The sequence below is a fragment of the Odocoileus virginianus genome, chromosome 27 (assembly GCF_023699985.2).
Source record: "Odocoileus virginianus isolate 20LAN1187 ecotype Illinois chromosome 27, Ovbor_1.2, whole genome shotgun sequence".
Taxonomy (NCBI): Eukaryota; Metazoa; Chordata; class Mammalia; order Artiodactyla; family Cervidae; genus Odocoileus; species Odocoileus virginianus.
In genome coordinates this window covers 30,317,611-30,344,682 of record NC_069700.1, presented here as the reverse complement: position 1 = coordinate 30,344,682, position 27,072 = coordinate 30,317,611, and the positions used below count along the sequence as shown (strand labels likewise).

At 48.5% G+C, this 27,072-nt stretch overlaps 1 protein-coding gene across 3 annotated transcripts in view; it reads right to left on the bottom strand.

The window, feature by feature from the left end:
- The window catches only part of KIF6 (kinesin family member 6), a 388,869-nt gene that overhangs the window by 74,543 nt on the left and 287,254 nt on the right, over positions 1-27,072 (bottom strand). For all 3 annotated transcript variants that reach the window (XM_070456501.1, XM_070456503.1, XM_070456504.1), the window contains exons 14-15: positions 14,888-14,996; positions 4,169-4,224 (exon numbers count right to left, since the gene is read on the bottom strand). In XM_070456501.1, coding sequence (XP_070312602.1) covers positions 4,169-4,224; positions 14,888-14,996 — 165 coding nt within the window. The remainder of the gene's footprint in view (positions 1-4,168; positions 4,225-14,887; positions 14,997-27,072) is intronic.

Sequence of the window (27,072 nt, the reverse complement as noted above, 5' to 3'; positions counted from 1 at the left end):
CCAGAATGTTCTGTCAGCTTTTCTAGCATTTGGGTTTTCTTCTTCCCTGCTCACTGACATCTACTTCTGTTACATTTCCTGTGATTTCTGAAGTGATCACTGATTGGATCCCTGGAGGAAACCCTTCTGTGCTACATCCTCTGATGGGCGTTTTCAGTTAGGCCTGGAGGGGTCTGTGGAGGGTGAAGAGGTGCCAAGATGCGTCAGTCAGGCTATTTCACCTGCCTCTGAAGCTGCTGGTTCCCAGACTGGGCGAGCGTGGGCCTCATGCCAAGGAACAGCCACTCATTGTTCTCTGATGCCAAAGACAATGCTGCCAGAGGTAGAGAAGCCCACGCCAGGATTCTAATAAGTGAAAAACGGCCTGGATTGTGCCTCTGCTTTGGAAGCCATCTCTTTCTTTTCCTGCAGTTTAATGGCATTTTTAGAGATATGATGAATGAAGGCAGGGTGTATATGAACATGTGACGGAACCTATGATGGAAAGTGGCCTAAATGCTGTTGTGTATGGGGCAGGCAAATGCAATGAAAATGGCTCTTCTTTCGAAAACAAAGACTTCCTTATTTGGGGAGAAGATCCTGAAGAAATTAGTTATTTCTTCCATTTCTGACTTCAACTTGTTTCAACATCAGGACTGATGTAAATGGGGTACAGAGAAGGACAAAAAAGGAGTCTGCAGCAAGAGTTGAATCTACTCAGTTTGGGTTGGCTTGTTATAAGAAAAGAAAATAGCATGGAAATTTTGGTTGAAAGATTATGCCATGTAAAAATTACATATTATATGGTCACTCCTGAACTAATAACCTCTAGGGGTTTTTAAGAATGAAATTCAGGGACTTTCCTGGTTGCCTAGTGGTTGAGAATCTGCCTGCCAATGCAGGGGCCACACATTCGGTCCTTGGTCCAAGAACGAAGATCCCACGTGCTGCAGGGCAACTAAACCCGGGAGCTGCGGCTACTGAAGCCCGGGCGCTCTAGAGCCCACGCTTTGCAACAGGAGAAGCCGCCGGAAGGAGAAGCCTGAGCACCACAGCTAGACAGTGGCCCCCACTTGCCACAACTCGGGATAGCCCATGTGTGGCAATGAAGCCCCGGTGCAGCCAGAAATTTAAAAATAAATAATATATTTCTTTAAAAAAAGGCAATGAAATTCAAGTGGCAGCTCTAGATCACAACATCAGAGAAAAACCAAATTGCCCGAGAAGACAGTGGCAACCCGCAATCGAAGCGTGTGGCTAGCTGGTGTGTAGATCACAGACAGAGCTTCCCTTTCCCCTCGGCAGGCCAGTTGCACGTGCGACCCTAGCTTCTCACTCCAGCCCAAAGGTCTGGAGGGGGATGTGGCTCAGCCTGGGAGCAGAGCTGAGTCATCACCCCACTCACGTCATGGCACATCCGTGCTACGCTCCCACCTCCGGGCTCTTAGATTCACTAAAGGACTTGTAGGAGGATGAAAATTCCACTTGATTTAATTTCTCCCTAGGAAAAATGCACTCAGGAATGCTGTAAATCTCTTGAAACCAGTTTCCTTCAAGGTTGCCTTGGAAAACTTTAAATATGTGTACAAGTTCCACCTTGTACTTCCTTAGTCTTAACCCTGTGTCTGAGATGCAGTGGTGGTGGTGAGGGGGGCCACTCGCTGTGGTCAAGCACTGTCAGGGGCTTGTTGCGTAAGGGGGCTGATTCTCAACGATCCACTCACCTTGGCCCCCCCTTGGATCAAGAGCACATCTGAAAGATGGGTGGCCAGGAGGTGGGTTTGAATGCTACTATTTGCATAAAATGACTTAAGAGTGACATTGGTTTTATTAGCACCACTGAATTACCAGCCACTTTCTCATTAGCCATAAATGTTTGAGTTTTAACACTGCTATGAACTCTGCTTATTATTATCCAGAAAGCACAAAGGTTTATTTGCCCAGGGCTTTCTCTAGTACATCTGGACCTTTTGTGTGTAAATTACAGACATATTCTCTGGAATACCAACTACAGCCTTCAGATCCCTGGCCTGGGCAGCTGTGGGACAGCCTCTGATTTGCCTAATCTCAAGAAATATGGCAAATTGGACCCATCAACGTGTGTTGTTGCATCAAAATTATGGCGAATTTAGAATTACTTGTGACAACAACTCACTATACTCAGAGTGAAACACTAAGTAGATCAGAATGGGCCATTGGTGCCTTCCACCGTTTGTATATGTCATTAGTGTTGGAACAGCTTTAATTTGGTTTAGAGAGTTAGATGTTTGCCAAGGGCAAAACTTTATGTCATTTTTTGGGGAGAAACGATTCATATAGTGTCCTCCCCTCTTGTCTCTCCAGGAATGAAAACAGACCATCAGGTCCTTGAGTCAGATGACTCTGACAAGCCGGCTCTGAATCCACTCAGGCCTGTTTCCCCTTCCCTCATCAATGGTTTGGGTCACTGATCTCTATGAGAGTCAGATAAACTATGAATGTTATCTCTAGAAAAGTGCTCCTGACCCTCAGTTTTGTTTTTTTTTTTTTCCCATATGGTTTTAGGGGTTTTGAGAATTCAGGCCAAGAAAGGAGTTTTACATAGGATTTTAAGAGAGACCAATTACATTGAAATAGTTACCAAGATTTTAAAAAGTTTTGTGGTATAGAAATAGCTATATGTGCTTTTATATAAGTGCATTAAATGACAAGGTCTACTGGTGAGTCTAATAACTACTGTAATTTTGAAGCACTGATGAGTATAAGAGATATTTTACAATGTCTGCCAACCGTGCTGTGAAATGAAAATGTTGGTAATTTCCACTGTGACAGGTGCTGCTACTTCTACTGTGGTCTGCTGCCGACATTCATCATTAGATGGAGCGCTAAACTGCAGTTAGAGGTTAGTGAAAATAAAGGTGCATTTTCCCTCCATCTAGGTTGCTGGACCTTAAGTCAAGAACCTCTGAGACCCTGGAGATTCTTGTCCTGGTGCAGGGCATGGCTCGGGGCTTGTCGGACTCAGTTCTGTGTTCAGGCCACAGTAGAGAACGCAGGTGGAGAAGGCAATGGCACCCCACTCCAGTACTCTTGCCTGGAAAATCCCATGGACGGAGGAGCCTGGCAGGCTACAGCCCATGGAGTCGCAGAGTCGGACACGACTGAAGCGACTTCACTTTCCCTTTTCACTTTCATGCATTGAGAAGGAAATGGCAACCCACTCCAGTACTCTTGCCTGGAGAATTCCAGGTACAGAGGAGTCTGGTGGGCTGCTGTCTATGGGGGCGCACAGAGTTGGACACGACTGAAGCGACTTAGCAGCAGCAGCAGCAGCAGCAGAGAATGCAGGGCTAGCTGGTTCCCTAGCTGAAATGACCCCAGGCTATTGTGAGTTGCCGTATTTTGTAGGAAAAGCCAAAAGCGATGTTCATAGTGGCCTTCAGCCCTATCCTCACATATGAGAGAAGAGAGGTTGGGACGAGGGGGACACAGGAGTCAGCTGTAAAAGGTAACTCCTGCCTTAGCTAGCACAGAGACGAAGCCACAAGGGACCCCCTTGGTGACGCTGTCCAGACTGGGAGATGGGTCTCTGTGTGTCTTTTAGCTTCAGGTGAAAGAAGCGTCTTCCTTTCACTTTGACAAAGATCTGAGGCACAGTATTACTGAATTTGCCTCTTGCCTTAACCTCACTTTTCCAGGGATGCTAACCTAAGTGGGGGAGCCCTGTTGGGCAGCCCAGGTCCTGGGAGGGCAGAGTGCCTCATTTTTGCCTCTCATTCTCCTAGTTACGAAAGGAGATGAAATGGTGCTGAAAAATGCACACCTGGGCCAAAAACGATAAGTATAAGCTCTGGGAGGTGTGAAAGTGTTCCACAGGCCTTAAAAATGTGAAATGTCACTGCAATAGTACAGTTATGACCAGTTGAGCTATTGCTGGAAAACACCAGGGACAAACAAAACTTGCTCATTGGGATGCTCAAACTCAGGCCTGTATGAGGATGAACAATTCAAGTTCTGGACAAAAGAAAGTGATTTCCCTGATAGATGGTGCGAGAGATGACAAACTCCCAAGGAGAGGTGCTCTCAAAGCAGCCTCCTTGGCAGGGACCTCCTGAAACTGGTCCTCATGGCTGTTTGGAAGCACATCATGACCTGATTTTCACCAGGAAAATGGCCTGTGAAAGAGGCTTACAGAGTGTCATCTGCTTACCAATTTTACTTCTTGCTTCATTTATGCTTTCTCCCAGGGCCTTCGCTTCAGAAAATCTGGACGGGGGGAAGAAAAAAAGAAGAAATGAGAGTTTAACCTTTTCTGTTCATCTTAAATTATGTTTTAAAAATAAGAGATTTCTGAGAAGTCTCTGTTATAAAACTTAATGGAAAGGGACATAAAAAGACAATTTAAATGAATGAAATATATTTGGCTTAAGAGCAGAGATAAAATTTGTATTAATTACTGGTGTCATGAATTTTTACTCATCTCTTCAGTGTAGAACTTCCTTCTCATAATCTCTAATTTACGACTTTTGATTTCTAATGTTTTATGATACAAGGAACCCAGAGTAAAGCAGAGCTGTATGCCTTATGTATAGTGTTCTATCAATCACAGTACCAGGATCTTAGAGTCAAAGAATACTTAAAGAACTTTTTTTTTTCCTGATAATTTTTTTTTCTGACTGGTAAACCATGGCTGGTCATGAGGCAGATTCACGCCATCATCAGTTTCTATAAATCAAGTTGAATGGGACGCAGCCACATGGATTCCTTGGTTTACTGTCTAAGGCTGCTCTCACACTGCAAAGGCAGTCAAGGGGCTGTGACGGAGACTATGGAACCTGAAGAGCTGAAAATATTTACTCTCTGGCTTTTTCCAGGAAAAAGTTTGTTTACTTTTGTTATAGATGATGTTAAACCACATTTTGGAACTATCAAAGCAAGAAAAAAAATAAAAGCCTCAATATTCCCTACCCAGAAATAGACCTATTCTGAGATCTAGTCTTCTTTCTAGCCAGCTGCTACAGAGTTAGGATCATATATATATATATGATTTTGTGCTTTGGTTTTTTTTCATTTAGCATTGTGAGTCCTTCCCTATGTTCTTAGAAACTTCTCCACTATCTTTAGACGGCTGCCTACTAGTCCCCCAGATGCTGTGTTGACCTTTACTTAATAACTCCTCTCTATTTTCCAACAGGTATTCTTAAGAAGCCCCCTGAGAGCCCAGTCTTATGCTGGACAAGTGTAGAAATAAACGACCTCTACGAAAACCATGCAGTCTAGGCCTACACACAGTGGGCCCTTAGGAAATGTTATTGCTCCACCCGCAAATCTTTCTGGATCCCAGTAAATCCCAGACGTGCTACTGCTTCATCCATAAGCACTCAGTCCTGCGGGATTTTGCTAGAGGACGTGGGGAGAAGAGGGCTCCCAGGTACGGGAAGACCAGAAGTGAAGTCCAGAGGGCCCAGGATGCCCTGGGCTGGCTGGGAAAGAGGCGTGAATTACATCACTGCTATTTTCCGACTGTGTCTGCTTGGCCGGAGGCTGCGGACAGAAGTTTCCAGGGAAAGGGACTAAATTTTCTCCCAGCGTTAGGTTTCTCGGGACTCCCCACCCTGGCTCCTTATTAACGGTGTTCAGGCTCATCCCAGACGACATATGTCCCTTCTGCAGCTCGGGCTTGTCAGCTTCTGGAGATGAGTACAAGCCCACTGGAGGCCATGCAGACTGAACTCAGCTCAGCAAACATTCGCAACGTGGGCGGGTCACTGTGCTGGGCGCTGGGGGCTCACTCTGGCCTCTGCCCCTGGGCAGGTAGACTGAGACCTTGTCTGGGCCACTCAAACGAGGACTATCTTCATCCTTTAAGCTCTGCCATGTGGAGATGGCGGGGGGCGGGGGGCTCTGACTGTTGGTAGGTGCCATGTCCATCCTCAGCACCTGTGGTTTCATGGGTTTGATGGTCCTCCACAGCGCAGTGAATGACGCCTCTGACGGCCTGTTCCACAGAGTTCTAGAAGCGTGAGATTCTTGGGAATGAGGAAACGACAGGAGCAAGGCTGCAAAGCCGCTGAGATTTATATCAGGGCTGGAGGAAACCAGGGCAGAGCTGGAGAAGGGAAGGTCCTGAGGGCAGACAGGGCCATCTCCGCAGAGGAGCCCCCACAGGCATGGAAGGGAGCCCCTCCCTTCCCTGGCGGTCGCCTACACGTGTCGGGGTGTGGGGCCCGTGGCGAGGAGCTGCTGAGTGCTGTGGTCAACCGTCTTCAAAGAGCCGCCCCACGCCGGGCTGGCAGACACGGCTGGGAAGTCGTAGGCTGGAGTTCCAGGCTCTCTGCAGCCCAGAGCCGAGCTAAAAAGGGCTTTCCCACTGGAGAGGTGTGGGCTGAGGGCTGAACCGTCTCCGAGAGACTGTTTTCCCTTCGCTGCAGCTGTCGCCACCCCAGGCCACCCCACCCACATGCTTTCCTGCTCCTGGGCTGTCAGGACAGACTCTTGCCTGAGGAAGCCCAGCCCTGAAGGAGAAGGAGGGGAGTCGACAGCGATGAGAGGATGAGACAGGAGACGTGGCTCTGCATTCCTGCCCTGTTCCTCCTGCATCTCCACACCCCCCAGCCCGGCTCCCTCGGAGCCACCCCCTCACCTTCTTCCTGCCCCAGCCTGAGTTCTAGACGAGAGAATTCATCTACCTTGAGAGAACCGCAGAGTGAAAGCAATTCTCTTCCATTGGCTTCCACGTTACATCATGTATCTCCCTGTTTTTTTGCCCCCTCTCTCCCTGACTTTGGCTTCTCAGACTCTTTTTCAGACTTCTCTTCTGCAATCTGTTCCTTAGATGCTGGTAGTGGTCAGGATTTGGGCTTCCCTGGTGGCTCAGATGGTAAAGAATCTGCCAGCAATGAAGGAGACCTGGGTTCAAGCCCTGGGTCGGGAAGATCCCCTGGAGAGGAGAATGGCTACCCACTCCAGTATGCTTGCTTGGAGAATTCCACGGACAGAGGAGCCTGGTGGACCACAGTCCATGGGGTCGCAGAGTTGGACACGACTGAGTGACCAACACCTTCATTTTCTTCAGTGGTCAGGGTTTAGTCCTAGACCCTCTCCTCACAACACCCACTCTCTAGGCACTCCACTCAGGCCAGTGCCTTCATTGGCCACCTCTTCGGTCACCTCCCAGATCTCAGTCCTGCTTTATTTTCTATTTGATGCCCTGAAGATAACTAAAACCCATGGGATCCAGAGCGGGGCTGAAGACCTTCCCTGAAGACCTTGCCTTTCTCCCAGGGGCTCATGCCACTAACCTGCACACCACACCAGCCTTTGCCCTTCTCTCCACCAGCCCCTTCACTCAGCCTTGGAGCCTTGCCCCCTCTCTGTCCTCAGTACCTACCCTGACATCCCACTGAGCTTCACCCTGCGCCACCCGCCCTGAGTGGCCGCTGTCATCTCTCACCCATACCACTTCGCTGCAGCTTGCCCGGCTCCCTGCATTCATGCTGCCTGCCTTTGGGCTATTTCCCACATTTCAGTCTTTGTCTTCTAGTCTAGGGTGATTAACATCATGTGTTGATTATTCATGGAGTGAACGTCCGATGCGCTTTCCCATCAGAAAGACTGGGTCTGTGTCTATGCCCTTCCTTTCCCTGTTGACTCATTCCTGATATGATACCTTGGCTGCCTCTGTTATATTGTGATGAAGATCCAACTTTCATTTCTATTACACTTTTTAAAATACTAAAATTGCTTTCTATCATGTCCCCTTTCCCCATCAAGACGGCTGCCCTCTTGTCACCCTCCAAGGGGTTCCTCCACGACTCAGGAAGCTGCTGCTACATTCACCTCCTTCTAGGAAGCAGTTCTCAGGGGGCTTTCTGGGCTGCTAAGGTTTCTCAAAGTCAATTTCAAATTGTCATTCTCAAGCCAAAAAAAAAAAAAAAAACCCAAAAATAAAACAGTCTTTTTGAGTACCATTTTTATGGCTAGCGTGTTTTTAAAAAACTGTGGGGAGGCTGAGAAGATTCTAATCTAATCTTTGCTCTCAGGGTTCATAATTCTAGTTCAGGAGACAAGGTGTAAATACAAAAAGCAAATGGAAAAATAATAAAAGGTTAAAACTGAAGTCTAATAGGAACCAGGGAACTCCTATTTGGGGTGGACTTTATTTCCAGATGATGGTGTTAGATTTGTCGATGCTCTTGGTCCAGGTTTCCTGTTGGTGTGATACTGTTGTTCTAGTCTCTATCTAAAGGATTCAACTGGGGGGGTTGCTTTTCTTGGTTTCGTTCACATTATCAACGCCTTCATTTCCAGCTGTGGCTGGCCTCCCCATTGATTTACTCTTTTGTTACTGAATGGGACCCTGTGACAGGGGATTCCGTTTGTATGAGGGACCTGTCACAAAACAAAGTCAGCTATGTGGTGCCTGGGCACTGCAGTTAGCCAAGCGTGGGGCTTCCAGCCTCCCTTCATGCTATTATATACTGTGAGGATGAGTCATGCCTGGAAAATGTAGTGATGTTCAACTGCATTTCTATCTGAATTGTCTCCTATTGAAAAATCCGGCTTAAGAATTGGCTCATGTGCTCCAGTTTACTGGAGGGCAGATATCCTATTAATGTGCCAACATCTTGTTTCTGTTGTCACAGGCAGGCAGCACAACTTTCCCCAGGCTGGGGGCAGAGCTGAGATGTGCTGGCAAGAAGGGGTAGAGATCCCTCCTACTAAGCGACTGATGTCTGAGCCACTCCTGCAACTCGGCATCAACTCCCGCACTCTGGGGGAGCTGAGGGAATTCGAGTCATCAAGAGTCCTTGTATTTGGGCTTAGAAGCTACTTGCCATTGGCTAATGAGGCTGAGCTGGACCAAGGCTTGTGTCTTTGGGGTGCGGTGGTGGTGGTCCTAGGCCCTTCTTTTCTGAACTTTTCCAGCACAATGGTGCAGCACTAGCGCTATGGGTTGGCAGAGTTACCTGATAAGAGAAGTAGTGAACAAAATGGGAGAGCCCAGGCCCGTGGGTTCTGCTGGCTGAGGATAATCAGAAGGTAAGGCTTTCTAAGAGGAAGTCTATTAGAAATAGAGTTAGGGAACAGCAATTAAAAAAAAATTTTTTTTTTTTTTTAATTTTTTGGCTGGGCTGAGCAGCACGTGGGATCTTAGTTCCCTGACCATGGATTGAACCCTCGGCCCTTGCATTGGAAGTGCAGAGTCTTAACCACTGGACTGCCAGGGAAGTCCCAGGGAATAGCAATTTAACCACCCTGGGGAACACCCCTCTGGCGCATGTCTGTATTCCTAGGACCTGTCATTCCTCCAACACATGGTCCATGTGATGCTCTCCATCACTAGAGGGACTGAGAGCAGATGGGTGGATGGGATCAGGGTCATGGCAGACTGTTTCCTAAAGAGATGGAGGCCTGGAAGTTTTTCACACTTGATTTCAATGTCTGCTATGGGAGCACTAGTTGTAGTTACTTGTTTTCTATAAAAACATCTCTCTTTGTCCTCTGCCATAAGAGTCATGAGCGTGTAATATCTGCTAATTGAATACTCTCTGTGACTGCAAAGTTCCCATCCTGAGAAAAGAGTAGGACCTGGCTTACACTCCCCGGTCCCAAATATTCGTTTAATAATTGGTAACGCTGAACAGATGTGGACATTTTAAAAATGTGGGCTGGTCCGCTGACTTTTCATTTGATTTCAAAAGACTGATTTACTGCTGGGAAAACCTCTTCTCAGAGGGGAGCTTTGTGTGAGTTTCATGAACTGCTTTGCTTTAGGGCCTCGAGGAAGATGGGACCACCATTTGAACCAGCCTGTCCTGTGCGATTTCCATGTGTGTGAGCCCGAAAGCACATCTGTCATGTGGCTGTCAGAGCTCTGCTGTCCCAGAGTTAGTGAACTCTGTGCTGGAAGCCCACACATCCTCATCTCTGCCAACAGCCCCCAAACCCATCTCATGCTGGAAAGAGACCTAAGCTCAAGAGTACAAGCCTGATCCAGGAGCCACACCAATTCTAGAACAAGAGAGATGACATATTATGTTCTTTCTCAAGGTCTCTGGACAAGCTCTCTGTCTGGCCAGTGGTTTTCAAACCTGGTGGCATGTTGGAATCCTGAAACAAACGGATGCTCGGGCTCTACCTAATTCAGTGAGAACATCCGGGGAGTCAGGCCTAGGTTCTGGTGGTTTGTATAAGCTCCACGGGTCAGTTTACTATGAAGCCAGGGTTACGAGGTCACTGGCATGAGCCCTGAAGCCCCAGGTGCGGACATAGCTGAGAGCTTCAGTGAAGTCACTGGACGAGGCAGCTGTCCTTCAGCCTGATGTGTGTGTCTCCAGACAAACAAGGTGTCCTGTTCCAACACGCCCAGCTGAAAATACACGGCCTGCCCCAGGGAGAGGTTCGGAAGGTGTGTGAAACCCCCTGGATTCACAGGCTCAAGTTTGTGTAGGTATGCATATTCCATTTTCCTGGAAACAGAGTCCTCAACTTTCACTAGACTCACTTTATTTTCTCCCTGCATGAGTGCTAGTTGCTCAGTCGTGTTGGACTCTGTGACCCCATGGACGGTAGCCCACCAGGCTCCTCTGTTCATGGGATTCTCCACACAAGAATACTGGAGTGGGTAGCCATTCCCTTCTCCAGGGGATCTTTCTGACCCAGAGGTGGAACCCAGGTTTCCCATGTTGCAGGCAGATTCTTTACCATCTGAGCTGCCAGGGAAGCCCACCTTCTCCCTACTCCTTGTTTTATCCATCTGTCACTCAGATGCAATGTCGGCCTCCTGTTCTGCTCTCTGCGGAGGGAGCCATCCTTACCTGTAAGATAGGCTGAAGTATACTTTTTTGTTTTGTTTTTTTTTTGTTTATTTTGTGTGCAGAGAAATATCAATAACCTCAGACATGCAGATGATACCACCCTTATGGCAGAAAGTGAAGAGGAACTAAAAAGCCTCTTGATGAAAGTGAAAGAGGAGAGTAAAAAAGTTGGCTTAAAGCTCAACATTCAGAAAACCAAGATCATGGCATCTGGTCCCATCACTTCATGGCAAATAGATGGGGAAACAGTGGAAACAGTGTCAGACTTTATTTTTTTGGGCTCCAAAATCACTGCAGATGGTAATTGTAGCCATGAAATTAAAAGACGCTTACTCCTTGGAAGGAAAGTTATGACCAACCTAGATAGCATATTAAAAAGCAGAGACATTACTTTGCCAACAAAGGTCCATCTAGTCAAGGCTATGGTTTTTCCAGTGGTCATGTGGTCATGTGGTCATGTATGGATGTGAGAGTTGGACTGTGAAGAAAGCTGAGCACAGAAAAATTGATGCTTTTGAACTGTGGTGTTGGAGAAGACTCTTGAGAGTCCCCTGGACTGCAAGGAGATCCAACCAGTCCATCCTAGAGGAGATCAGTCCTGGGTGTTCATTGAAAGGACTGATGTTGAAGCTGACACTCCAATACTTTGGCCACCTCATGCGAAGAGTTGACTCATTGGAAAAGACCCTGATGCTGGGAGGGATTGGAGGCAGGAGGATAAGGGGACAACAGAGGATGAGATGGTTGGATGGCATCACCAACTCTATGGACATGAGTTTGAGTGGACTCCGGGAGTTGGTGATGGACAGGGAGGCCTGGCGTGCTGCGATTCATGGGGTCGCAAAGAGTCGGACACGACTGAGAGACTGAACTGAACTCATTTATAATTTACAGAGACTGTGCTCTTATTTAGTGTTGTCCTGTTGGCATGTGCTCAGTAATCCACTGCTGCCTGCCACACCTGATTCCCCAACAGTGGCCTGCACGGAGCACCCCCAGCTTTCTACCTCTCCACTTCTTCAGTGACGGACGCCCCTGGGGTTTCCAGCCCTCCTCAGCCACAAGCAGAGCTGCTGTGCACATCTTCTCTATGGCCCCTTCTGAAGCTGGGAGAACTTCTTGGGAGCTACAGTTGGCCCTCTGGATCCGTGGGTGGAACTTGTGGGTTTGGGGGCCAATTGCACTACTCATTCTACCTAAGGGACTTGAGCACATGTGAATTTTGGTATCTGAGCATGCATGCTTAGTCGCTCAGTCATGTTTGACTCTTTGTGACCCCATAGACTGTAGCCCGCCAGGCTCCTCTGTCCATGGGATTCTCCAGGCAAGAATACTGAAGTGGCTTGCCATTCCCTTCTCTAGGAGATCTTCCCCACCCAGGGATCGAACCTCGGTCTCCCGCAAAGCAGGCAGCTTCTTTACCATCTGAGCCACTGGGGAAGCCCTGGGTATCGGGGTGGGGGGGGTGTTCTGAAACTCATCCCTGCAGGTACTGAGACGCGCTGGCTGTAAACCCAGAAGGGGAACTGCTGGGTCACAGTGGTGGAGACCCTCCTTGGTTAGGAGGGCTGCTCCAGCCTTCACTGGATTCCTCTAGTGATCTGGGATGCACGCCCCAGAGAGTAAACACCATCGGCTAATGGCTGGGCTGGGCCGTCAGTGCCGTGGGCCTTCTCTTTTCCTTTTCCCGGCTCTGCCTTCTTTCCTGTTGCCTGCGGCAGCTGTACCTACTGAACCTTCACCACAATCCTCAATCTCTTGTCCTGCTTCAACTTCTTTTTTCACAGACAAAACAGAGGCCATCTTTAAGGCGCCCCCTCTGCTTCTAAATGCATCAGTGCCAGTCCATCTTGCTGTGTTTCTCTATTCTGCCTTCCTTCCAGGCCACCCTGCCCCAGGGTCCCCACTACCCGGCTCCCTGGAGCCTTGCTGGGTCAGCCTTTCCCTTGTTCTGTTCCCCATTTTCCCGCCCTGTTTGTCCCCCCTTGTTCCCCCCCATAGCTTGCCTCTGCCTGTGGCCTACAGGCTTGACCAGTCCTCCCGCCGGAAACAAACCTCTGTTCTCCTCAGGCTACTTCCCGGTTCCCTTCCGCAGAAGTCTTGCTCCTCTCGGCTCTCTGAGCACGATGCGGGCCCTCCCTCATTTGCTCAGGTCCTTCTCAGCTGCTCCTTCCCTCCTTGAACCCAGTTCCAGCCCTTTCAGCTGCCAACTCCCCCGGGGCACTTCTTTCTGCTGCCTCCAGCTTATTACTTTTTAAGTTTTTGAAAACAAGCTTTATTTATTTGATCTCTTTTTCGAATTTTTGGTACCAAAGAACTCATTTGCAGGGCAGCAATGGAGAAACAAACATAGAGAACAGAAGAGGGGGAGAGAGGGTGGGATGTATGGAGACAGTAACTTGGAAACTCACAGCACCATATGTAAAATAGATAGCCAAGGGGAATTTGCTGTGTGGTCCAGGAAACTCAAAGAGGGGCTTTGTATCAACCCAGAGGGGTGGGGTGGGGAGGGAGATGGGAGGGAGGTTCAAAAGGGAGGGGGCGTATGTGTACCTATGGCTGATTCATGCTGAGGTTTGACAGAAAACAACAAAACTCTGTAAAGCAATTACTCTTCAATTAAAATATAATTACATTAAAAAAATTTTTTGGCTGTACCTTGTGGCTTCCCTGGTGGCTCAGATGGTAAAAAATCTGCCTGCCACGTAGGACACCTGGGTTCGATCCTTGGGTTGGGAAGATACCCGGGAGAAAGGAACAGCAACCCACTCTAGTATTCTTGCTGGGAAATCCCATGGAGAGCCTGGTGGGCTACAGTCCATGGAGTCACAAAGAGTTGGATGTGACTAAGTGACTAACACTTGTGGCATATGGGATCTTAGTTACCTGACTAGGGATTGAACCTGCACCCCCTGCATTGGAAAGCAGTCTTAACCACTGACCACCAGGGAAGTCCCTCCTGCCTATTTGTTTGTAGCATCTGACGCCACTGACAACTTGCTCCTGGGAGCCATCTCCCCTCTTGGCTTTCCGGCTGGTCTTTCCTGGTGGTTCTGCTCTCTTCTCAGCTCCCTCCCCTTCTTTCTTGAAAGCTTCGCCTAAGTTTCTACCCTCCAGGCCCTTGCACTTTAGCCTTTTTCCTTAAGAGAGCTTGTCCCCTTCTCACACTTCCTTGAAGCATTTATAAACATATGATTCTCAAACCTGGAGCTCATTTTAATTCAACAAATACTTTTTGAAAATGTTCTGTGGGCTGCGATGCGGAGTCACACATGACGTCTGAGAGTTCGCAGTCTAGAACCCTTTCTTTTAAACTCTAGGCCCACACGTCCAGCGGTGTTTTCTGTTTGCAAACTCTGTTTGGAGCTTGAGGACATGCGCTGAATTTAGGCATTAGCTGCAACAAATGATGCACCTCTAGGCTTTTTCTAAAGGGTCCAGAGCACAGGCTTTGCTGGACAACCTGTCAACAAATGGTGCTGCCTGTTCTCCTTCTGGCCAGGAGAACATATCAGAGGTGTCTGGGTCACAGGACATGCGTGTGTATACACGTCCTGTGACCAAGAAGTACAGGGCAGCTCTCCAGAGCCGCTGGAGGGCCTGGAGTTCTAAGATGTGGCGTTTGGTCTGTGTTGTTTAGTAACTAAGTCATGTCTGACTCTTTTGTGACCCCAAGGACTATACAGCCCACCAGGCTCCACTGTCCATGGGATTTTCCAGGCAACAATACTGGAATGGGTTACCATTTCCTTCTCCATTTGGACTGTAAGCACTTTTGTTCCCCCTTGCCTTTGCAGCAGTGAAATAGCGATAGAGTCCCAGGCTGCTGGGAATTAATGTCAGATGAAAGAACTGTATGCAAAGTGCTGTTGTATACAGCCCCTGTTCTGACGTTGCTGATGACCCACTGTACTGGGATAATGAGGCTTAACACATGGAAGAGAAGGGTACCAGGCTGAACGCAACTCAACCAACGTGAAGCTGCATATACCCTGGGCCCTTCGCTCAGAAACCAGACTGGGCGGATGAGAGAGGGCAGAGCAGCAAGTTTTCTGGAGGCTGGCCCGGCGAAGCCTTGGAGGACCAGCTGCTCTCCGCGGCGGCCTTACCTCTGCTTCAGAATCTGTTTGTTGTCTTCGATGGTAACGCTGTCAGCATGGTCCCTCTTGAAAATCTCAAAAGCCTCCTGGCGTCCCAACGACATTTCCTCTCTCATCCCTGTTTGGAGACACAGGGAAATGGTCTCAGTGACGGCATGGCGGTCCCATTAATTCGGTTGTCACTTTAGTCAGAACTCAGCAGAGAGGCTCCTGACCAGGAGGTGGCCCCAGGCCAGGCCCCAGGCCCTTCCAGCTGGCCACTGCCACCCAAGGAGGCGGCCCTTCCAGGGACACCCGCTGTGACCTGCGGGGCCTGAGCCGGGGCCTCCTCGTGACTCTTGCGGGGCGGAGTCTGGAATGTCTGGTCAGAGGAAATGAAAACCAGAGCCCCAAGCCTTGGATGGCTGGGGACATCTGCCAAAGCACTTTTGGCCATCATTCGGGGCCACATTTCTCCCCATTCTCCTGTTCTGCCCCATTTGGGTTTTCTGTTAAATTTCACCCTGAATTTTCAGGCATCCACTTAAAAGAAGTATGGTCCCAACTGAAAGACTTAGAATCTAGAAAATTCTGCCCTGAGCCTCCATGGAAGAACCCATTCTTGTTTCCTGGGTCTAGCGAGGGACCCCAGTTCTCACTCCAGAGTGAGGTTCTCAATCACAAGACCCACGGGTGGACGGCGGTGGAAGTTCCTTGTTCACAACTAACTTCAATCTCCTGGGTCCCTGGAGCCACTACCAGCCGAGCGGGGTGGCTGGGCCCTGCTTGGTGGGGCCAGACTCTGAAAACAGAGTCAGAACAGCCAGGACCCTGGGAGTGAGCAGAGGGCATTCCTGCCCTGAGGCCTCTTCCTCGCAGCCTCTCAGGGTGAGGCTCCAGGCAGGTGTGGGGCCCCATGGTGAGGGCTGCTTGCACAGCTGGATTTTGGATGAATCTATGGAGTCGCTTTCTGCCTGTGGTTCCCTTTGGTGTATTTTCATCCACTTAACTCTATCTTTGAAGCCCTGGCTGCGTGCCGCCACCTCCGTGGAGCTTGCCGTGAGCCCCAGACTAAACAAATCCTCCCTCTGCTGTTTCTAGCAGTGCGTCTGTGACCTGCGCAGCCCAGCAGACACTGCCACCCCACGTGACAGGACTTTCTCGTGCAATGCACGTCTCTCAGGAGGAAGAGATAATATGTTTCGTGAGTCCCCAGTGTCTTGTTCAATGTCTGGCATTTAGAAGGTATACAACATATGTCTGTTAAATGAATCAGGTCAGGCATGAACCAGGAGTGATGCAGAACCTTGCTCTCATTGCCATGGGAACTAGGTCCCGGGCTAGAGGGGCTCCCTTGGGGTACAAGAGAGGTGTATTCATATGGACCACGTGCCACATCTCCTTTAGCCTAGAAAAAACCCGCGGCGTTCCATCATCCAGCCCTGGGGTGAGGCACTGGACCAGCCCATCTGACACCAATTTAATGATTACTGTTGATAAAAATAGCACCGCGGAGAATGTCTGAATGGTGAGGCACAAGACACCCCACCCTTTACCAATCAGAAGCAAATGGGCTCGTCTCAGTCCTGTCTCCATGTCTGCCCTGCACAATCCCGAGTCGGGTGGGTCTGAGCCATGCTCGGAAAGATGAGCCCTGATGCTTGAGGGACATTGGCCGGAGGGTGCTTTGGCCCAGCAGAGCCCGCCAACAGCCAAAGGATTCCTTCCACACTTTCCACCTCTTCCACTTTTCCACTTTCCATGGACCCTAGTCCATGCCCGACTCTGACAGTGTATGCCCTTTTACTGCCTTTTATGATTTATCATCTGTAGGAATTGTTTTAACCACAGAGGGGAGAGGACTGAATCTCTCTGGACTGCTCGTTGGAAAAGACCCTGATGCCGGGAAAGACTGAGGGCAGGAGAAGGAGGATGACAGAGGATGAGATGGTTGGATGGCATCGCTGATTCAATGACATGAGTTTGAGCAAACTCGGGGAGATGGTGGAGGGCAGGGAAGCCTGGTGTGCTGCAGCCCATGGGGTTGTGAAGAGCCTGACATGACTGAGCGACTGAACAGCAATCAGGTTGGCGAGAGGGAAACTCCACCAAGACCACACTTAGAACCTGTCTGCCTGTGGGACCCCTAGATTTCCTCCCACCCAGGAGGTGAAGAGAGGGCCTTCACCAGCCAGAGGCAGAGGAGGTGGGGTCAGGGTGGAGGGTTGTCCAAATAGCTGTAGAGAAGAAGGGCTCATGGCCTTTTCTCTCCCAGGCTCTGTGCTCTTTTGGAGCCAAGAGCCCAAGGTGACTGCTGGGTGCAAAGACCACGGCGAGGCTTCTCAGAACCCATGGCACTGATATGGTCATAGGTCCCGGAAGAACTTACAATCAGTGGATTCCTTGAGGGGTGGAGGGGTCCTGGCAGGAGGGAGCAGGAGGGACAGGGGACTCTGGGAGGCGATAAGCCCAGAGGGTAGTTTGAGAGCATTTTGTAGAGAATTTGGAAGGTTGTGTTAAGAAAATTTGGGACTGGTGCCAAGACATATTATACACAAATCATCAGTTTTCAGAGACTAGAAATTTAGTAAAGTACATATTATGGGATAGTTCCACTGTAAGCATTTGACACTTTCGGTGGTTTAAAAGGCACTTGGGGTCCTGCAGTACCGTGGCTTATTGTCAGGAACGTGGGGGACTGATTTTCCTCCAGCTACAGTGGAGGAAGATTCTGGGACTGGAGTTCTCTGATGGTGATGACCTCGGGTGAATGGGCACGAGTAAGGGCTGATGGCTCCAGGAGGTCAAGGTGAGGTGGCGAGGATGCCCGTAGACCAAAGGCCAAGAGGCAAGGCCAGGCCTGAAGCCTCTGGGGGCTTCACGGCTTCGCCTGGAGGTGAGGCTGGGTCCGCAGAGAGGGGCGTGTGGAAGGGATCCCACAGGCAGCTGCAGTGCGTGATCCTGGATCCATTTCACGCCTCCTCTCGTCCACCTCTGCCGGCTCAGAGCCTTTTGGACTGTGCTAATAGACCAGCTCTCACTCCAGTTTGGGGTCAGCCACAAAGTTAGGATAAAATAAAAAAGCATCTTTTTTATTTATAGAAGATATAGCCCCACCTCCCTTCCCTCTCAGGGTTTAGAGAACAGCTCTTTATGGTCTGGCGACCTCCCCCCCATCAGCGCTGAAAAGAGCAGGAGCTTCTCAGCTCATTAACAATTTATTTATTCTCTCAACAAGTATTTATTCATCTTAGGTGCTGTGCTAGGGATGTGACAGAGAGATAAGCTGGAACAAGATTAGAGCTATTGATCCTTGCCCTTAAAGAGTTCAAAGTTCAGTAAGGGAGAAAGGTGAACAAATAAGTACAAAAGAAATTGCTGCTTGCTATAAGGCAGGCTTAGGTCTGGGAAACACGGAGGGAGGGAGGGCGGCCAGGTCTGTCAGGGGGAGCGCGGAGAGTCCTGAAGATGGAGCAGCACTTGTCAGGTGGGGAAGTGGAAGAGATCCCGGGGAAGGAAGGGGCAGGAGGATTGTGGATTAAAAGAGCAACTAGAACCTCCATACTGTTCTCTACAGTAGCTGCATTAATTTACGTTCCTATCAACAGTGTAAGAGGGTTCCCTTTTCTCTACACTCTCTCCAGCCTTTATTATTTGTAGGTTTCTTGATGATGGTCATTCTGATTGGTACAAGGTGACACCTCACTGTAGTTTTGATTTGCACTTCTCTAATAATTAGTGAAGTTGAGCATCTTTTCACCTACCTCTTGGCCATTTGTATGTTTTACAGACTGTGATACAGACTGAAGGAAGTCAGAAAGAGAAAAATAAATATTGTATATGAATATTAATGCATATATGTAGAATCTAGGAAAATGGTATAGATGAACCTATTTGCAAAGCAGAAATAGAGACACGGATGCAGAGGACAAATGTATGGACATCAAGGGGGAAAGCAGAGCGGGATGAATTGGGAGATTGGGATTGACATAAATACTCTACTGTGTATAAAATGGGGCTTCCCTGGTGGCTCAGCAGTAAAGAATTCCCCTGCAATGCAGGAGACGAAGAAGACTCAGGTTCAATCCCTGGGTCAGGAAGATCCCCTGGAGGAGGGCATGGCAACCCACTCCAGCATTCTTGCCTGAAGAATCTCACGGACAGAGGAACCTGTTGGGCTACAGTCCACAGGGTTGTAAAGAGTAGGACATGACTGAAGCGACTGAGTGAGAGCGATATATGAAATAGATAACTAGTGAGATTTTACCGTATAGCATAGACAATTCTACTCAGTTCTCTGTGGTGGACCTAAATGGGAAGGAAATCCAAAACAATAGGATATATGGACACACACAACTGAGTCACTTTTCTGTACAGCTGTAACTAACACAACTATACTCCAATAAAGTTTTTTTAAAAAAGGGCAACTGGATTAATATCTGTGGTAGTGCCACCTGGTAGGAAATAATTTTTTTGCATATCCAATGCTAATCACGGTACCAAGTGCTTCCTTAAAGATTATCCCAGTTAAACTTCTGTGTGATCCCCGGTCATAATTTTATTTTACAGAGGAGGAAACTGAGGCTCACTCAAAGAAATGGTTATAAAGGGGGTAAAAAATTGCCCAGCTTATATAGGAAGGTAGATCTACTCTTAGGTCAGTTTTTCCAGGGAAAAGTATGCCTGATAGAGAAAGGCAGGTGCTGGGCTCTAAGTGACCTGGTAGCAATAGATTTACCTATGAGCTCTTATTAGTGCCCATCTTATCTAAAATTCTGAATTCTTTTTTTACAGTATCATTGAAGAAACAGAACCACAAGTTCTGTTTACTCTTCGCATAGTTTGCTTCATATTAACAAATATGTTCTATTGGTATTTCTAGAGTTGTGAGCTCCAGGAGGGAGGGGATTTTTGTCAGTTTGGTTTGCTGCAGTATTACTAGCACCTGGATAGTACCTGGCACATCAGTGGAACTCAATCAAATAACTTGCTTTTTTTAAAGATTTTTTTTGATGTGGATCATTTTAAAAGTTGAATTTGTCACAATTTTTTGCTCCTGTTTTATTTATTTATTTATTTGGCTAAGAGGCATGCAGGATATTAGCTCCTCGACCAGGGATGGAACCTGTACCTTCTGCATTGGAAGGTGAAGTCTAAACTGCAAGACTGCCAGGGAAGTCCCCAAATATCTTTTGAAAGAATGAATGAATGTTCTAGATGCTTTACGTCATTCCTTTTGGAACAGCACGCTGTGATGTGATGCAGGAGAAGCAAGCACCCACTGCTGTTGCTCCCTCCACCATCAGGCTAGCGGGGTGGGTCCATCCACTCCATCCTCTGAATGGTATGATTTCACATTGGCAGGTGGATCCTGTACCACTGAGCCATCTGGGAAGCCTGCATGGTGTGATTCTAGAAATTCAACACCATCTTCTCCCCAGTGTACCTTACCCTTAGAGATGAATTCCATCTCCAAGAAGCTTTTGTTAAAAATGCAAATACTCTTGCAGGTATCTATTTTAGGGTTAGCCAAGAAAAACTCCATCATTTGTTGACAAGTAGCTAACAGGTCTTACAAAGAGGAGACACAAGATGGTGTCTCGGGCTGGTGCCAGAATCAGTGTGGGGCTGGAGGGAGATCTGAGCTTAAAAGGGATGGTACACTGTGCCTTCTTCCCAGCTTTGTTTAGTCTGTCAGACTCAGAGGTTTGTCAGTTTCGGCCCTGGGGAGTTCTGACTTGCCATGCCCCTTTAGAACTCTCAGTCTTGTTTCCTTTTAGTGGATTTCAACTAGAGGTCCCAGTGTGGAGTCCCAGAAAATATAAATGACTCAGGGAAGCCTGCTGGCTTGCTGAATCACAGAACCACTTAAAACCTAAAGGAGAGCAAACAAAACATCACGGGGTAGTATAAAATTTCAAACAAAACAAAGCAGGAAACAAAATTCCCCCCAAACCCAAAAGGACAGGCGTTTCTCAATCTCAGCCCCGGAAATAGGACATTGCAATTCTGGGTTGTGAGTTGGATGGAAAATATTTCCAAGTCCTGAAGGTGCAATCTCTTCTGGATTTAGATACTTATTAAAGAGCACTGAGGTAGAGATGGCAGTCAACGAGGTGTCCTCAAAATTAGCCTCGGAGTTGGGTTTCTGAAAAGTTATAGGTACTGGTCTCCTACACATTTCTGGATGCTTCTTTTTCTTGCCAGCCTGAAATTTTGTTCCTTATTTTTCTACAGAATGCAAATCAGTATTTTTGGAAGCCCTCCCTGCCCCCAACCCAGGGTCCCATGGAAACCAAATGGAAAGAAAAAAAACATCGGAAATGGAGAGTTTATGCTGCTGCCATTGGGCCTGCTGTCTGATTTCCTTTGGTCTGGGGCCTGTGGGCCAGAGCTCATTTTCCTGGCTGCCCCCAAACAACCTACTACTGCTTCAGCTATTGCTTAAAAATTGACAGGAGAAAAATGATGGAGCGTTGTGTTCTTCAAGCTGAAAAATGATTTGCTAGTCTGAGCCAGAAATATGTTTTCCTTGGGAAAGACATGTATTCATGTGGTGCCTCACTTCTTTCTGACTGAAGAAGGAAGGGGAGAAAAGAAGATCAACAGGGAAGGAGGAAAGTGGGGTGGATTCCAAGGGAGGGGGTTCGAGCCCACTGCTGGGGACTAGACACGGGAGAAGATGCATAGCCCGGAGGGGACAGGCGGGCGTAGGCAGGGAGGAAGCCGGATGAGCCAGATAACCACACCCTCTGTGGCCTGGTGCAGAAGCATTCTAAGCTGAAAGTAAGGGAATGGCTTTGATGCAGTGCTATGATGAACACCTACAGTATGTAGACCATGGAGGAGCACATGCGGATGAGAAGCAAAAGGTAGGGAAAGAGTGGTTTCTTTGGTATTGAAGGTCTATATGCACTGAAATTTCTTGGTAAGTGTTGACTTAGGTGAAATAAACAAAAATGTGTGTGCATGCATGCTGTGTGCCCAGTTGTGTCTGACTCTTTTGAGACCCCATGGACTGTAACCCCGCCAGGCTCCTCTGTCCGTGGAATTTTCCAGGCAAGAATACTGGAGTGGATTGCCATTTCCTCCTCCAGGGGATCTTCCTGACCCAGGGATTGAACCAGAGTCTCCTGAGACTCTTGCATTGGCAGGCGGATTCTTTACCGCTGCCAACACCTGGAAAGCCCATACAAAAATATCCTGACACAGATGATCAGAAGAGAATCCCACCCTCTAGTGTGTGGAAAAGTTAGCATGAATAGACCGATGGGAGGGAAAGGAATGAAGAATTGAGATGAAAGGAGGGACTAATCTATCAAGGTAGCAGCAGCAGCAGCAGCAGCATGAAACATAAAGGTCAGGAGGACCTTTGGGATAGGAGGACCTAGGGAAAAGTCCAAGGTCCAGCACTCTTGGGGGTGGTGCTTGGAACAAGGATGTCCCCAGGGCCATACAGAGGAAGTGATGGCTTCAGCCAGAAACTCGGGTGAAGGACACATCAGCAACTTCAAGCATGGACAGCAAAGGTTCCTTTGATGCTAGACTACATAAACTCATGAGATCAGGAGGTGATTAAGAATGGACCACCTCCTGGAAAACCTGGACAGGACATCTGAGATACTGTTTTCACAGTCTTGCCCCGCTTGTGGGGCGGATGATGCCATCTAGGAAGGAGAAGGGTTCCTGCAGTTACATGAAAGACAGAGATGACACTAATGTAGCCACCGTGTTCTCACTTTCCTTCCTCACACCCATGGAAGACGGTGCTAAGCAATCACAGTGCCCTTTGCTGGAGAAACTAACTGTGGCCCTAGAGTTCTCAGTAGGGCTCTTCAGGCCCAGAAGTCAACTACCTGCAGCACAGAAGCTCTTCCTAGTCAGTTACCCCTGGCGTAACAGCTCTTGCTGTAATAGGGCCCTCACGTTACTACCCGATTAAATGACAACTGCTAATGCTTTCATCATTCCTGTGCTTCTAGGGTAAAATAGTCGCCTTCTTCCATCACCTTAGGGATTGACAGGAAGGTAATCGTTGCCAGGGAGCAGCATCGAGCCCTGCATCCCTGAGAGTGGCGGTCTGGGAGGAGACGCCGAGGAGCCCTCTGTTCGTGTCTCCCCACTGCCAGGGCGATGGAGGTCACCACAGGAAGCCGTGCCATCGCTCTGTTTACTCTGAGGGCCAGGAGCAGCTCATCTACAATTTGAGGGGTTGCTGGGCAGGCAGAGCAGGGTATGGAATCAAGAGGAGGAGGGGAAGACAAAACCACTTAGCCACGACCCAAGTGGCTGCAGATGTGAAGCCCAAAGAGTAGATCTTTTGGAGGGTGACCAAGGACACTTGCTTAACCTATTTCCCCCTTTCTGATTGACAGTTTCTGGACTGGGTGGATGCCCCCAGAGGCTATGGGGTCAAAAACCTTAACATTCAAACAGGACGATACCACCTGGGCTAGCATCCTCGGATGAGGACTTGCCCTGGAGTTTCCTAAATTGCCACATGAAAGATGTCAAAGGAGAACTTTAATTAGTAGATTCTTAGGGGTGGCTTGGAGCGGGCTTGGCAGGGAGTGGAGTGAAGGGAAGATTCGAAGTGGAAAGAAAGCCACTGAAACCTTAGGAGACCCACCCAATGGTGGCACCACATCTAAATAAATCAAAAGGGCTCCTGACTTCTGGTGCCAGAAGTCACACATCCCACCAGCAGCCCTACCAGGGCCAGGCAGCACAGACCATGTGAGCTGGACAGGATGAAGGGGCAGCATGTGATTCAGGCTGTGTTTCCTTTTTGTCTTGGTAACCGGGGCTGGTCCACCCTGCTGGTGCAGCTGCATCCTGGATGTGGGCCTCAGCAGGTGAGAGAAGGCGCTGTGTGCCAGCCCAGTGGATGGTCCTGGAGCCCCTGAAGGGAGGGCAGCTGTCTGAGCTGCCCATCTCCAGCAGTAACATAAAACCTCCAGACAGTGGTCCCGAAGATCATCTGCTGAAAACTGTCATTTTCCTAACCCAGGATCTCTGTGGTTTTTTTTTATTTTGTGAGTGTTTTTATTCAGGACAAAGTGCCTGTGTGGGCTGCTTAGAGAGACCTGTGGGCAGACGTGGGCCTGGAGTTTGGAGAGCAGCCTGGGTCATGTTGGCATTTCTGCATTTTGGAGTTCACTCTGGAATCTGGAGGCCAGTGATGTTTCCATGAAATAAGACAGCATCCTGTGGCTTCTGCTGCCAGACTGACCTGGACCTATGGGGTCTTTTCCATCCATTTCAGTCCACAGAAGTGACAGCCCCCAAAGGGCCTCAGTGTCTCATTCCACGCCCAATATTTGGACCAACCCTAGGAGGAAGGACGTGTGCTCCAGCCCTTTGTGGGTTAAAGGGCAGTTGACTGAGAGGCCCACTGAACAGAAAGGTAGCATTTCTCTTCAGTTTAGAGAGAGGCTCCAAGTTCTGAGAAACCTGAAAAATACTGAATTGCCAGAGTCATGTGTCTTGATCACTTCTAAAGGCCACGGCTAGCAGGGTTCTTTTGCCTGGATCCCACCTCAATGAGTTTGGTTCTCATGTCAGCGTGTGCTCTGGGGTCAGCAGTGGTTAAAGCAGAGTTTACATGTCCTGATGTCTGAAAACAAGGCATATTATCTATGTATGCCTAAATTAGGAACCAACTCCACTCTAGTCTCAAATGTATTTTGATACATTTTAAAAAGATAATTAAAGAATCACATTTTAGCCTAGTAGCAAAATGCTCTTTCCCTGAAATGCATGTAGGTTTAGATAAAATTCTGTTTCCCTGGCTTGGAAACAAATATAAGGCAAAATGGAGTTTAGATATGTGCTCATTCCTTGGGAGAAAAAGAGGGAAAATTATTTTGTGTGTGTGTCTTCTGTGTGACAGGCATTGTTTCATAGCTCACAAATATTAACTCAACTAATCTTCACAACTCTACTGGTGGTAGTAGGGAGCTAGTGCTGGCTGAGAACTCTGTACTACATGGATTACATATGTCTTCTCATTTAATTCTGTCAACTAGGGAGTGTGGGGCCCACTTTACAGGTAAGATAACTGAGATTGAAGGAGATTAAAAAGTGACTCCAACACAACAGTTAGTAAAATGACAAAGCTATAACTCCATGCCAGGTTTGTCTGATTCCAAACACTTTCCTGTGCATATAGCATTGAGAGATGGAAATCTCTCAACTAATTCTCAGCAGAATTAATCTTATAAGCACCAGCAAACGCCCGTGGTCAGATTGATGGAGTCGTATGGCAACAAGAAAGAGGCAGATTGGGGAGGGCTGGAATGTGAACTGAGAACCATGGAAAGTACGGTGGCCACTTAGAAAAGCTGGAGATCTTTGCGAAGGGGGAACAGAAGGCCCCAGGTGGCTGGGAGGAGTTGCTTTACCTGGGGCCTGCGGGGTGGGGTAGAGATCAGAGGTGAAGGGCAGGTTGGCTGACCTGCAGTGAAGCCTTGTCCTTCTGCCACGAGGACTGCGTGAGTTAGCCTGCTGTGGCAGGACCAGCTGAGTAGGTATCTTTCCCTCATCTCCACGGAGCTTGTGAGAAGAAGGGTCTCCACCATCAAAGGCTTTGTGGACTGAAGACAGTTCTGCTGGACTGAAGCAGGGGAGGATGCTCCAGGAAAGAGAAGGGGCAGGCTCCCAGTTCTCTGTGTGGACTCCTCAGAGACTAACCTCCCCACCCCAAATCAGCAGCGGTTGGGAAAAAGAGGTGAAAAGGCTCCAGGAGGCCGTCACTTCCCCTTTGACTTCTCCACATCCTAACTGACACGTCTCTGGAAAGCATCTCATTGTTTACATGGAACATCTGTTTGTTCACTTAGGCGGCGAGTCAGTCGGTGAAGCGGACCATCTGTTAACAAGTACCGAGTGTCTACTCTATTGACAGCCCTCTCTCCCCTGGCTGGTTACAGGCAAATGGGGGAGCCGCTGCCCTTGGCTTCGAGATGCAAAGCACTGTGGGGCCACGGGGAGGTCAGAGCTCATGCGACGAAGCACCAGAGAGCGCGGAGACAGAGGACGGATCAGGTGGTGTGGGTGTTCGCCGGGGGCCGGGGGGCTGCGGTCAGACTGCAGAGGGGCTCTTGGAGGAATGCTCCTTCTGGGGAAGGTGTCAGAGGAATGAAGAGGAGGAGAGGGAAGAAAGGAGCTTGGCCTGGCACAGAGACTGACGGGGAGGAACTTGGGGTGTGGGTTTCCTCTGGTTATGGCGGGACTTGGGGCCCAAGTGACCTCTAGGGGTGGACGCCACACTCGTCACTGTGGCCCCAGGCAGAGGCCACTGAGGTTTTCCACTGCCTCCTCAGGCAGCTCTCCCCCTCTGCTAATGGCTGAGGAAGAGCATTATGCTTTAGTGTGTACCCTCGGTGATCCTCCCATCCAGGGGCTGGGAAAAGGCCATAGGATTTGGAGTGAGAAGCCACGGATCTGAGTGTTGGCTTCTCTTCAGCTGCGGGACCTGGGGTCTCTGCCATTTACACTGCTCCAAGTCTCAGCGTCCTCCTCTATCAAGTGAAGCTAACAGGACACTTATCTCTTAATATCACTGTGAAGGGTTAATAAGAGGAGGCAGCACTTGGTGCATAGCCCCCTTTTAAGGCTACCGAATACCTGGGACTTCCCTGGTACTCCAGTAACTAAGTAAGACTCCACGTTCTCAATGCAGGGGGGCCTGGGGTTCGAACCCTGGTCAGAAACTAGAGTCTACATGTTGCAACGAAGATGAAAGATACTGCCTGCCCCAATTAAGACAGGGCACAACCAAATAAATAAAAATAAATATAAAAAAACACTATGGAATACTTTCTGTAATGACATATTTTCATGGTGATTTCACCTGCCCATCACCCCCACCCCTCAGGCCACTGGCTCCAAAAGGCAAGTGGATTTGCCTTCTGCGTTTGTAGCCCCAGCTCCAAGCTCAGGGCCGAGAACACAGTAGGTGCTCTGAGCAAGGTCTGTTGACTGAATGAGTGAGCAAGGATGAGATAATATCTCTGGTTAACTTGTTTTTCTTAAAAGCACTATTTGTTAAACTGTACATTTATCTCCAATGCAGTTTTCTGTGTATATATTTTACAATAAAAATAAAGAAAGCCAAATACGGCAGCTCTGAATCATTTAAGTCTCTGACAGAGTGAATGAATAAATATGGAATACCCTATAAAAAGTGAAAGTGTAAAAAATGAGTTATTATT